General features: G+C 19.6%; 2 protein-coding genes across 2 annotated transcripts; both read right to left on the bottom strand.

The window, feature by feature from the left end:
• On the bottom strand, nt 1-2,436 carry PF3D7_0731600 (acyl-CoA synthetase; the record flags this gene model as incomplete). The annotated part of the gene is made up of 1 exon (XM_001349172.1): nt 1-2,436. One exon carries the CDS (start codon nt 2,434-2,436, stop codon nt 1-3), a length of 2,436 nt encoding a protein of 811 aa, XP_001349208.1.
• A 5,231-nt stretch (nt 2,437-7,667) lies between these two features.
• Nucleotides 7,668-12,542, bottom strand: PF3D7_0731500 (erythrocyte binding antigen-175; the record flags this gene model as incomplete). Its single annotated transcript, XM_001349171.2, has 4 exons — nt 7,668-7,750; nt 7,891-7,973; nt 8,075-8,153; nt 8,279-12,542. 4 exons carry the CDS (start codon nt 12,540-12,542, stop codon nt 7,668-7,670), a joined length of 4,509 nt encoding a protein of 1,502 aa, XP_001349207.2.
• Nucleotides 12,543-14,834: the final 2,292 nt, after the last annotated feature.

Raw genomic sequence — 14,834 nt, 5'->3', positions numbered from 1 at the left:
TTATTTATTTAATTCTAATTCTTGGGACATATCTTTAGCTCGTACTCTTAATTTTGTATTCTTTTCTTTTTCTTCTTTCTTTTCTGTAAAATTTTCTTTTGTGGGCCTTAACTTCGATTGCTGAACTGCGTTTTTGGTATGTATATCTTTTGAATTTTGCTCTTCATTTTTTTGGTTTTTATTTTTTTCATTCTTCTTCTCTTCTTTTTTTTCCTTATTTTTGTTGACTTCATCAACTCCTTTTAATTTGTGTTTATATGTTTTTTTAACTTCTTCAATGAAAAAGTTATAATCCTTAAATACATAGAATCTTTTCACCTTTAATGTGGGTGTAAGATAATTATTAGTATCCCATATTTTAGATGTTAAATAAATATGATTTATTATGTTATATCTATTTAATTTTGTACTATTATAAGTTTCCATCATTTTCTCTTTGACATATTCAACAAAAATAGATTGATTTATATCTTCATCATTTAATCTATCATTATAATTATCTTCAGTAATTCCAGTTTTTTCTAACATATGGTCATCTTTTAAAGATCTATATAATAAATATTTATCCACAGAAAGAATACCTAGTGGTCCATCCATTGAATCATCACCATATACAACACAATTATTTATAAAACTAATTTGTGAATAAAGATTATTCAACAAATCTGTTTCGATATACTCACCTTGTGATAATTTAACTAACCCCTTAGATCTATCTAAAAATGTTAATGAACCATCACTATTAACTTGAACCACATCCCCTGTTTTAAAATAACCATCTTCAGTAAAAGATTTATCTGTATTTTCTTTTTCCAAAAAGTATCCACTAAATATAGAACCACTCTTAATCAGTAATTCCCCTTTTGGTAAAGCATCGGTGGCTTTATAAGTTTCCCATGTTTTTACTTTAAACTTTGTATTTGGAGAAAAAGGTATTCCCATACTTTCACTATTGTTATCACTAGTATCTTGCACAAAAATAGGACCAGTGGATTCTGTTAAACCATATCCTTGGTAATAATTTATATTTAATAAAACACTTAACTCATTAGCAATTTTGGGTGATAACTTTCCACCACCATTTAATATAACTTGTAAATTCGTGTTTACTTTGTCTTTAATTTTTGAAGAAATTTTAAAAAGTCCTTCAAGAAATTGACTAAAACTTCCATTATTATTAGCCTTACGCATAGATATAATACGTTTTACTAACCATCTCTTAAAAGGGGGTAAATTACTTATTTCTGTCATAATATTGGTATAAATTCTATTAAAAACTTTAGGAACACCTGCTAGTACTTCACCTTTAGAATTTAATAAATCTTTAGAGAAATTATTTATATCTTTACTCCATATATTTATAGTTCCACCTAACATGAATAAGATATGAACAAGAACTCTCTCATATATGTGCGATACTGGTAAATAAGAAAAATGTGTTTTGGGATTATATTCTTTTATTATATTATGATCACATAATGGTACTACAGTATTGTGAAAATTTTCATTACTTAACATAACACCTTTTGGTTTTCCTGATGTTCCAGATGTATATACAATTGAAGCAATAAAATTAGGGTCTTCATTATTTATTTTTATTTTTTTAGGTTCTTTTCTTGACATCTCATCAAATTCCATAATATTTATTCCAACACTTCTAGCTTTTACTTTTAAATCTTTTATTTTTTTTAATTTTTCTTTATCATAATCAACATTAACTAAACCATTATCTTTTTCCTTAGATTTTTTGTTTTTATCACTTTTTTCTAAACCTTTAGAATTTATTTTATTTGATTTATTTAATGTATCTAATATTATAAGATTTTTCAAGTGTGGAAATTCATTTCTATGAGCTAATAACCCTTCAACCAATTCTAAATCCAAACATAACCATTCTAATTCGGTTTCCTTTAGTATATCTACAATTACATCTAAACTAAATTTGGAGTGCATAACTAATGTTGTAACACCACTAAGCATAGAAGCCATATCAGCGGCTATCCAATTTATTGAATTACTACCATACAAACCCAACAATCTAAATTTACCATTATTTTTTTCTTCTTTTTTATACATTTTTTCTTCAATACCTTTTCCTTCATAAGTATTCAATGTATTACTAAAACATAAAACTTTTTTAAAAAAATCATTATAAGTCAAATAATTGTTTGGTTCACCATTATCATGTTCCACTACTGCTATATTATTTTTATGTTTATTTAGATTTCCTAATAAGAAATTCATAATATGTTTATAACCATATAAAGAACTTTTCTTTTTGTAATCTTTCATACAGTATACACTTGATTCATTTCCATTCGCTGGCTTTTCACATATTTCCGTGTATACATTTTTTTCAGAATTCTTTTGCGCTCCATGTAAAACAACATTAATTAGTAATATAAATAAGCTACACACCGTAAATGAAATATTCATCTTATTCTAAGAGTGAATTTATAATATATAAAAAATACAAAAAAAAAAAAAAAAAAAAACAATATTATATATACAATATATATTAAATATATTTTATTTAATTTTTTCTTTCATTAACTTATATATATATATATATATGTATTAAGTATTATTCTATATTAATATAAAGGTTCAAAAAAAATATATTTATGATATTTTTTTTTGTCCTTTCATATATAACACCTATTAAATAAAATGTAAATTCATTATAAATATATATATATATATATATATATATATATATATTCTTATATCTCCTTTGTTTATATATAATTTTTTTTTTTATTTAATGTTTTTATCAAACGTAAAAAATCAAAAAAAATATATAAAATTTTTAAAAATTAAAATAATAAAAATTTGTTCTCAATAAGCCTATATCCTATCATTATATATATATATATATATATATATATATATATATATATATATATTCTTATATCTCCTTTGTTTATATATAATTTTTTTTTTTATTTAATGTTTTTATCAAACGTAAAAAATCAAAAAAAATATATAAAATTTTTAAAAATTAAAATAATAAAAATTTGTTCTCAATAAGCCTATATCCTATCATTATATATATATATATATATATATATATATATATATTCTTATATCTCCTTTGTTTATATATAATTTTTTTTTTTATTTAATGTTTTTATCAAACGTAAAAAATCAAAAAAAATATATAAAATTTTTAAAAATTAAAATAATAAAAATTTGTTCTCAATAAGCCTATATCCTATCATTATATATATATATATATATATATATATATGTATAAAATAACATGTAGGCATATAAAGAAAAAAATGTTAAACAATAATGATAAACAATTTTTCTATTTAAAATAAATGTATATATAACAAAATATGTTTTAGATATTAAATGTATGTGTGGCAAATAAAATAATATTTTATAAACTATTTCGTATTTTCATTTAATAGAACTTTTTATAATATTCTAGAACTACGTATATTTAGGAATACACATATAATAGAATATTCATAAAAAATATATTATTAAAAAAATAATAATAATTAAAATGGAAATATATAAGATAAAGGTCATCAAAAATATTGTGTATTTTAAATATATATTTGTTAAAATAAATATATATATACATATATATATATATTTATATATATATATTAATATATTTCAATAAAGATAAAAACTTTCAATAATTTTTTTTTTTTTTTTTTTTTTTAGAATAAAGTTTTATTTATTTACACATTTATATATTTGTATTTTATTTCTTTTAAAAAAAAACTTTTAAGATTTTTTTTTTTTAATAATTTATTATTTTTTTTTTTTTTTTTTTTTCTTTATTTTAATAATAGATAAAATACATTATGTAAAAATTAATTATATTAGTATATATATATAATATAATATAATATTTATTAAAATGTGTATAGTATAATAAATAATAAAATTCTTGTATTCATTTTTTATGTTTTATTAATTTTTACTTTTAATATATAAACTAATTCTAAAATAAAGATTTTTTAAAAATTTGTTCTCATATAATTTTTAGGTATTTATAATAATATTATTAATTATATATATATATATATATATATATTTATTTATTTATTTATACTTACCTAATTATTTTATTCTTAATTTATTTTCTTATTATAATTTTCTTATTATTTTCTCGTTTTTCAATTTTTTTTTCGTGGTTTTTCCCTTTTCTTCTAATTATAATAATATATAGTTTCATTTTAATATTTATAAAAATTATTTTTTTCAAACATTAATTACAATTTTTTTTTTCCTAGAATTAAGCACCATTATATAAAAACAAAAAAGGATGAACATCAGAATAAATATTTATATTATATATTATAATATAAATAATATTTTAACTATGTTAAAGGAAAACTACTATATTATAATTAACTAGTATATATATTTTTAAAAATGATTCTTTTATTAAAAAAAATTCAGTATGAATTATATGTTTAAAAACATAATAATATATATTATATATATATATATATATATATCAACAATATATATTTATAATATTCATTTAATAATATCATAGTATCATATATTATATTTATTTATTATTAGTTAAATTTTAATTTCATTATTTTATCTAAAAAAAAAATAATATGATACACAATTATATATATATATTATATATATATGTTGTTACAGTATATTTTATTTTATATTATTATTACATTTTTTATTTTTATATTTGTAATATCGAAAAATAATATGATAATAATTTTATATTAATTATAGTTATTTATACCCTTTATATTAAAAATTCTTGTACCATTTTAATTTTTCCAACCATAGTATTCACACATTGTTTTATTCCATTATTGTACTTAATATAAAGAAACTAAATGTTGTATCTTTATTTTGTGAACTTAACATTTTTATTTTACTTATGAAAAAAATTAAATAAAGATACAATGTAATTGTAATTAAATAGTGACTTTATAACTATTTAAATAAAATATTATTTTACAATCCATATTGTTGTACATTTATAAAATTTACAAAAATTATCTCCTTTTTCAAAGTGTGTTAAACGATTATATATATATATATGTATCATGAAATAAAAAAAATAACAATGATAAATAAACAAATTATAGTTGTGACCTAAATATATATATATGAATAATGAAATTCATATGCATATATCAAAACTGTACAACATCTCATTTTATTTTACATATAATAATTAATAATAAATTAATTATAACTATCATTAATATTTTTATAAAGAAAAAAAAAAAAAAAAAAAAAAAAGAAAAAAAATATTTTATAAGAATAAAGATAATTTTAATATAAAGAAGATGCTTCACATATTATTATAAATAGTACAATATTGAACATATCGTCATTTTATACAAATATGGGAATATTATAATATAAATTTAACAAAAGAAAAACCAGAAATTATTAATTATCTTATTATAGGTTTTTTATTTCTATATTTTTTTCTCTATATATTATATATTTAATATATGAAGGAAAAAAGAAAAATAAGCTACATATAATAAATTAATCATAAATAATATATATTAAGTCTTAGAGAAAATAATATATATATATATATATATATATATATATATATATATATATATAATATTCATAAAATATAAACAATTTAACTTAATTATGAAAAAAATGTATTCGTAATATATTTTACAAATGTTAGTAAAAAAATTAAATGAAGTTTTAAAATATATTCTATAATAGAACAAATATGTTTTGTTCATTATTTATACAAAATGCTTTTTTATTCTTGAATACATTTCTATTTCTTGTTAATAAAGTAGTTAAAAGAAATAGAATTATTTATATATGTCATTGTTCTATCTTGTTTTTTTGTAATATATATTTTATCATAATATAAAAATATATATATATATATATATATTGTCTCTAGACCGAATTAAATATATATTACAATGAAAATCATAAAAATTTAAATACATTAATTTAGGGAGTCATCCGAACCTCAACTTATAGTGTCTATAAGAATTGATGATCTATATAGAAAGAAGTTACGTTCTTCTATAAATAAATGTGTATTACCAATATATATATATATATATAGAAACATAATTATTTCCTATTTTTTGTTTATTAACCTTTTTTAAGAAACATTACATATAATTAACATTTTTCACTTTCCATATCATATAAATATATAATTAATTAAAATGGTTTATTTATACATAAAAATATAACCTAATATATAAAGGTAATAATATATTTAATATATAAATAAAAATAATAAAACCAATAATAAAAAAAATAATAATACAAATGAAATTTTTTTTTAAAAAACCTTATGAAGAATAACATACAAAAAACAAAAATGATAATTAAATAAAATATTAAATATATATACATATATATATTATTCATATATCCATATATGAAATAAATAACCATGTGAAAAATGTATAACATTTTCTTTTCATGATAATTCTTATTAAAGAACATTATATTATTTATGTGTCCATTTAAAATATTATTTATATATATATATTATTAAATAACATAATAAATTAAATTAAACAAATTAATAAATAAGGTTACATAACAAGTTAATAATACTCTAAATTGTATATAATATATTTAATAAGATTTATTACACATTTTAATATAATATAAAACATATAGATTCTTTTCATTTAAATTATATATATATATATGTCTTTTTAAAAAATTAAAAAAATTAATAAAAATTATATTACACTCTTTCATAATTCTATAGTAATAACATACTTATATATATTGATTACATTTGTATATACCATAGAAAAAGTTGTTTTATGATATACAAAATGTTTTAAAAAAAATATATACACTTTTTTTATTTGAACATAGAATTATGAATATATATTTTATTATATTTTTGTACTGTAAATGTAGAAAATATTTTCCATTCAATATATTAATACCTTAACTTTTTTTTTTTTTTTTTTTATACAAATATATTCTAGAATAAACATTTATAAATTGAAAAATTAATTAGAAATTAACATAATTATCATTTGGTATTTATATATTTCATACAGTTACTTTTAAATTAAAATTTTATTTTTTCACAAATAATATATATATATATATATATAATTATATAGAAAGAACTAAATTTAAAACAAAAAAAAAAAATTAAAAAATGAGTATTTTTTTAAGATTCATAAACATTAAAAAATTAATTATAAAAATTTTAATTATGTAAAACATAAAAATATAAAATAAAACAAAAATACAATATAATTAATTATATAAAGAATAAAAAAAAAAAAAAAAAAAACGTAAAAAAATTAGTAGAAAAATAAAATATTATATCCATTAAGATAAAAATTACAATAATATTTCATATGTGTTATCTCAAAACTTGTTTACACTTTTGAAAAATTAAAATGAATAAATTAAAGATAACACATAGCATCAAAACAATAAAAAATTAAATATGTATCTATTTCTCTGTTATTTTATTTTTTTTTTTTTTTCTTTTATGTGAATTTTTTCTCAAATTTTAACATAAAATGCTTAATATATATTCACAAAAAAAATATTAAAAATCCTTTTAATTTTTATTTTTATAGGAAATAGTTATAAATATAAAACTTATATAACTATTATTCTGAACAAATAAAATAATCCATTTTAATATATTAATCCTTCTAAAAAAAAATACATCATTTCTTAAAATTAATATCATTTATATCCTCATGGTATTCAGAAAAATCGTTGATATTAGTTTCCTGTACTTGTTGATTGACTGAAAAAAAAAAAACATAAAATAAAAATAAATATTATAGGATAATATAAAAGTAAACAAACATAATGTAATAATATATATCATTTTTATTTCCTTGTAATTATTTATTTATTTATTATTTTTTTTTATATTTGTATTACACATATTGGATAATTTATCTAAATTATCAGTAACTTCAAATAAAAAATTATTCTCATTATTCTCATTCATAACTCCTTCAGAACTATAAAAAAAAAATATATAATACAATATATATATATATATATATATATATATATTTAATTTACATTCTTCTCAATTTTATTTTTATTTATTTTTTCTAACCTTTGATATTTGGCTTGTGAAGCACCTAAAATAACCAATATAATAAATAACACACCTGCTCCTGCATAATATGGCATACCTAAAAAGAAAAAAAGAAAAAAAAAATTAATGAGAAATTAATTTTTTTTATTGTTACTTTTGCAGTTTTGTAAGTATAAAAATAATAATATATTTTATTTGTTATTAAAAATTTGAATATCATACTTGAAAAAGCCTCCTTTCTGAAACATGTATAAGATGGATCATCAAATTCCCTTTTCGTACAATTATAATATTCCTCTGAATCATATGTAAAATAGCTCATACAGTAATCTGATACTGCACAACACAGATTTCTTGTTTTTTCTTTAGTGCATGTTTTTAATGGGATTTCTTCATGAATCATATGGTCACAATATTTTACAGAAATTTCGTTCTCACATTTATTTATTTCTGCTAATTTCTTTATTAATTCTTTTGTTGTACTATCATTTCTGTTTTCATAAAGATCTAAATCTAATTTTTTATCATATAAATTATATCTACTTGGAATATTATTAAAATTATTATTATTAGATCTCATATTTAAAACATTCCCAGAATTTCCCCCCCGATCTTGTCTGTTTCCATGATGACTATGATTAATTTGACTTCTTTCGGAAACTCCATCTCCATGTAGATTATTCATGGTATGGAATCCATGTTTTTGCAAATCCCTTTCTTGACTAATATTAATGTTTTGATTAGTTAAGTGTCTTTCGTTTTCCTCATTTCTTATATCTTTTAAATGTAATGTATTACTATTTCTATCTTCAGGATTAATTTTATGTATATCTGTATGACTTAATCTTTCCTCTTCAGCCTTATGAATTTTTGATTCTTTACTTTCCCTTAATTTTTCATCAATTTCTCCTGTAACAGGAACACTAATTTCGTTTTGTACATGTGTGGTTCCCAAATCACCAACAGTTTTCATATCGTTTTTCTGTTGATCACTCTCAATATGTTGACTACTATTATGCGACATTTCAGATGTATCATTTCCTTTCATTTTTGCTTCAGCGTCTTCTGATTCATCATTTACAGTAGATAAGTCTGAATTTTCGTCATATAATTCACCATCGTCTGATTCTCTATTCATATGACTTTTCAAAACAATATCTTCATATTCCTTAGTAAGCGTTCTCTCACCTTCCCTCTCGTTAACTTTATATTCATTATTACTAATTCTTTCTGTAGTTTCTTCACTGGTGTTATCCAAAGGTCCAGGTGTATTAGACATATCTTGGTCACTGCTTAGATTTGGTTCTGATAATTCTTCATGTGCTTTTCCTTCATCCAAGCTACTAGAAGGATTTTCTAAAGTATCTTTTAGTTCTTTCTCAACATTCATATTAACAATTCCTCCAGACTGTTGAACATTATCAGAATTACTAGTATGTTCTTTCACCTCTTCATGATTTTTATCTGGACGTACATCATCAGATAAAGGTTTAGAATTCACCCCGGAAATATTATCCCCTTGTTCAGTAACATTTATATTATCATTAGGACTGCTCCCAATAACTGCTTTAGGCATACTAATATCAACATCTCCTTTTAATTTTAACAAGTTAGAAGTATCTTTAGCATCAGTTTCAGGTCTTGAATTTTCTGGTGATACACTTATTTTACTCAAACTATCGTCATCACGTTTTTTTTGTTCATTTCCTTTTGGTCCTTCAGAGATAGATGGAGTTTCCTCTGTATCAGAACTTCCACTTTCCGTAGGAGATGTGATTGTAGATGATTCTAGGGGTAGTTTATCATTTTCTTTAGTATCTTCATGCAATTGAAGTGTATCAGATAATTCAGGCTCATCGACTGAAGTAGACAATGCTTGTTTATTGTGGCCTTCTTCATGTCTACTTTCTTCTGTAGTGGAAATTCCCGTTTCGGGTTCGCCTATGTTTGGAATGGCGTCAGATTTTCCTAACGTTTGATCCTCACCCTTAGGTATTCCATGATTTACTCCAAATTCTTGTGTCACTTCGTCTTCACTTCGTGATCCTCCTAAATCTTCTTGTAATAAATCTTTAGTTCCGTTCTCTCCTACACTTTGTTGTGGATTCTTTAAATCCTTATTTGCTGGTTCCTGATTTTTTCGTTCATCCGTACGAGTTTCCGTTCTGTGTGCTATTTCAGTGCTTTCCTCAGGAACTGCTTCTTGCGAAGTTTGTTCATTATTTCTTATTATAGAAATTGGTACATCCTTTACTTCTGGACACATCGTACATTTATTTTTATAATCTGAATGTAATTCTTCCTTAAATTCATCTTCGAAATTTAGGTTAGAACATTTTTCCGAGTATTTCTTTAAATAAACTTCTGGTTTTATAGATTTAAATTCAGAATACATTTTGTAATTATTTCCTTTTTGATATTCTTGGTATTGTTTGGCTTGTTTATTATACTCTTCTTTTTTTTTTGATATCCATTCTTTATATGAATTACATTTACGTTTACAATTGTCATCTTCACAAGGTTTTTCTTTGCATTCAACCTTCAGAGTCTCTATCATTTTTGTTTTATCCTGGCAATAATCATCACCCCATTCACTAAACCATCTGAAGAATTGTGGTATATTTTCAATATCATCTTCTTTACAAACAGTTTTATCCTTGAATACCCATGATATCACATTCCATACATCTTTTTTAATAACTTTCCACCACTCATCACGAAAAAGCTTATCATTTTGTTTATTCCTGTGAACATAATTTGAATTTGTGTTAATTTTTCCTACTAATTTTCTATTGCTCAAATCATTCCAATAATCAGTACCTCCTATAATATCTCTTATATCAGCGAAAGTTTTATTTATGATTTTACAAACTTCTTTATCATCTTTATTCTTATATTTTCGTTTCAATATTCTTGATTCATATATTGCAATAGCAAGAATATGCTCTTTTATCATTAATAGGTTTTTATCGTATATTCTATCAATGTTTCCAAGACATAATTCTTGCCTCCTCGGAGGTACACATACATCTTTAGTGGATAATTTATAAGGTTTTTTACATTCCCACACCTTTGTGTTTGTATCAACGGAATTTTTATCACATCCAAATTTAGAAAAATCATCTAAATCAATATGTTCACGCTTTTCCTTAATTGTATTGTCGTTACCATTTAAAACGCTTTTAACGAGAGTAGTAGTATGTTTACAATCACAATATTTTGAATATTCAGCATCACAATTATTCAATAATAAACTTACTTTAGCATCATTCTTGTTTTCTGAAATTTTGATTAAATAATTTTCCGCATTTTCCTTTGGAACTTTTTGAGTTTCATATTCTTTCGATAACGTATGCCATTCAAATTTACTTCTAATAATCCAATCTCTATATTTCATACATGGATCAATACATTCCTTCTCACATGCTTCATATAATGTATTATTTTTACATTTACTTTTTGGCAATTTTGATCTATTATCTCTTTCAAGCAAAAATTCTCCATGCCATTCTTTTATCCATTGAGTAATTTGTAATTCTTCTTGGGGAATATTTTTACAATTATTTATATTATTTTTATGCTCAGATAACATAGCTTCCCAAAGTTTCTCTCTAAATTCATTCCACCATTTTTTTCTAAAATTTTTAATTTTATGTTCACTTATTTCCCCATGAGCCCCTTTAAAAACTTCTTGAATTTTGTTTTCTGCCTTAGTTGAATAACCTCCAAAATCCATATCATTTCCCATAGCAAGATGTCCATAATCTAAAAAACTATTCTTCAAATCATTACAAAATTTAGAATTATATTTGTTATCATTTTTTTTAAGCAAAAGTTGAGATTCTTTTTTAGAGGCTTCAATGAAATGATCCTTCATGGTCTCTTTTGTATATGTTTTAATAATGCTAAGATTAACAATGCATAATTGGATTCTACGATCAGGAATACATACATAGTTGCTTCTATCATTTTTCTTTTTACAATCCCATTTCATTCCTTTCCTTTTTTCCCTACAATTACTTAAAACTTCGTTATTAGATGAAGTATTTCTTCCATTATTAATTCTAGAATCCAGGAAACTTAATATCCTAGACACACGTACAGCGTTAATAGGAACATATTTATTTTGCTTTATTAATGAACTTGTCGATAAAAATGATTGATAATTGTTGTTAAACATTTCTTCATTATTATGTTTATTTATTAAAGACATATTTTTATCTATATTATCTGGAGTTCCATAACTCTTCCATCTTTTATTAAATTTTGAATTATTTAAAATATCTAATTTATTTTCTATAAAAGTAAATATTTTCTTATCAGTTTTTTGAACATTTCCATATTTCTTTTTATCTAATTCATTAAATTTTTCTTTATACACGTCTAAAAATTTTTCATTCTCTTTTATATCATATTCATTCCTAGCTTTTGCAAAATATAACACAAAGAAGGAAGCAAAAAAATATATACTAATATTACATTTCATTGTATGCACATTGAATATATTTATATGTTATTATCTATATATATATATATATATATTTTTTTTTTTTTTTTTTCTATATATATTTCATGTTAGTAAAAGAATATAACATATATTGATATATATATATATATATATATATATATATATATATATATTATATATATATAATATTTTAATACACTTTTTATTACAATCAATCAATTATATTCATATATCTAATTAAAACATATTTTATATCATAGAAACTAAGATATAAAGAACAACTATAATATTTACACTTAATTTTAAATATACATATATATAGTGTATATGTTTTACTTTAAACCTATAACATTTTCAATTCTAAACAAATTAATATATTAAAATAATTTTCTTTACTTTTTTTTTTTTTTTTTTTTTTTTTTTATATATTTTTACATAAAATTATTATACATGCATATTTAATTTTTTCTTTTTTATATTAAAAAATTCTAAAAAAATAACCATTACATATTGTTCTATAATCTGGCACCAGAAAAAAAAAAAAAAAAAGTTCTAAAAAAATATTTAGTTTTATAATTTTTTGAAGAAATTATTAAATAATTATTTTTCTCCTTAATAAAAATAAACAATTATTTTACATTAGAATAAAATTATTATTTTATATATACATATAATATGTCATTATAGTAAATTTTTTTTTCTTAATAGTGTAAAAACAAAAAAAAAAATTTTAAGAATTTTTTATAGAAAAGCACGTTTATTTTTGAAAAACCATATATTTATATAAATAATAAAATTTTATTATTCTATAATTTAAAAAAGTTTTTGTTCTTAGCTAATTATATTTTAGAACACCACTTGTTTCTTCTTCTTTTTTAAAATATTAAATATTTTATTATAAAGAAATTTTTAAAATTCACTAATTTAAATAAAAGTAATAAATATATTATGGTTATCTTATTTATTACTTTATTTGGTTTTCCTTGTTTTTATGGAATGACGTAATTCAAATTGTATCTTAAATGAAGATAAAAATAAAGAAAATCAAAAAAAAAAAAAAATAAAATAAAATAAAAAGCCTAAATATAATAAGATCCTTGTAAAAATTATTGAAATATTTAATCTACCATAATTATGTAAACTTGAAAAGAATAATTAGAAGGTCATTAAAAATAAGATTACATAAAAAAAAAAAATTTAAGAATTTTTTATAGAAAAGCACGTTTATTTTTGAAAAACCATATATTTATATAAATAATAAAATTTTATTATTCTATAATTTAAAAAAGTTTTTGTTCTTAGCTAATTATATTTTAGAACACCACTTGTTTCTTCTTCTTTTTTAAAATATTAAATATTTTATTATAAAGAAATTTTTAAAATTCACTAATTTAAATAAAAGTAATAAATATATTATGGTTATCTTATTTATTACTTTATTTGGTTTTCCTTGTTTTTATGGAATGACGTAATTCAAATTGTATCTTAAATGAAGATAAAAATAAAGAAAATCAAAAAAAAAAAAAAATAAAATAAAATAAAAAACCTAAATATAATAAGATCCTTGTAAAAATTATTGAAATATTTAATCTACCATAATTATGTAAACTTGAAAAGAATAATTAGAAGGTCATTAAAAATAAGATTACATAAAAAAAAAAAATTTAATTTACTATTTAATATAGGGTGCAACTTTTTCAAGTAAATTATACATATTTACTGAATAAATTTTTAAATAAAATTATTTTAAATTATTGTTTGCAAGTATATTTATTTCACGTTTTTTTATTTTTTACTTTTAACGATTTCTATATAATATCTACTTCCTGATAAAATATATTAAACATTATTATATATATATATATATATATATATTTTTATTTATATCAATATAATAGTGTGTGTAATATTTTTATTTGTTCTAAAATTTTCATTATTAAACAAAATTATTTTCTTTTTTTATATTTTACACATAAATTTTATAAAATAAATATAGATATGTTTAAATATATATATATATATATTTATATATGGGACAAATGTTAGGAACCTTTTATCAAATGAAGACCTTAAATTTTACAACAAAAAAAAAAAAAAAAAATATATATATATATATATATTATTTCCATTTTAATCATTTCAACAAAATAAACAAAAATATTCTCAACTAAAATTATTATTTTATTTTATTTTATTAATATTTATGTAATGTTTTAAATATTAAAAAATATATATATTTTTATTAAAAAAAATAAAAAAATAAATAAAAATATATGTAATACAACAATAAATTGATTTCATACAAAAACA

Source organism: Plasmodium falciparum (assembly GCF_000002765.6).
Source record: "Plasmodium falciparum 3D7 genome assembly, chromosome: 7".
NCBI lineage: Eukaryota > Apicomplexa > Aconoidasida > Haemosporida > Plasmodiidae > Plasmodium > Plasmodium falciparum.
Note: the sequence above shows the minus strand (reverse complement) of the source record. Positions and strands in the feature narration are given on the sequence as shown.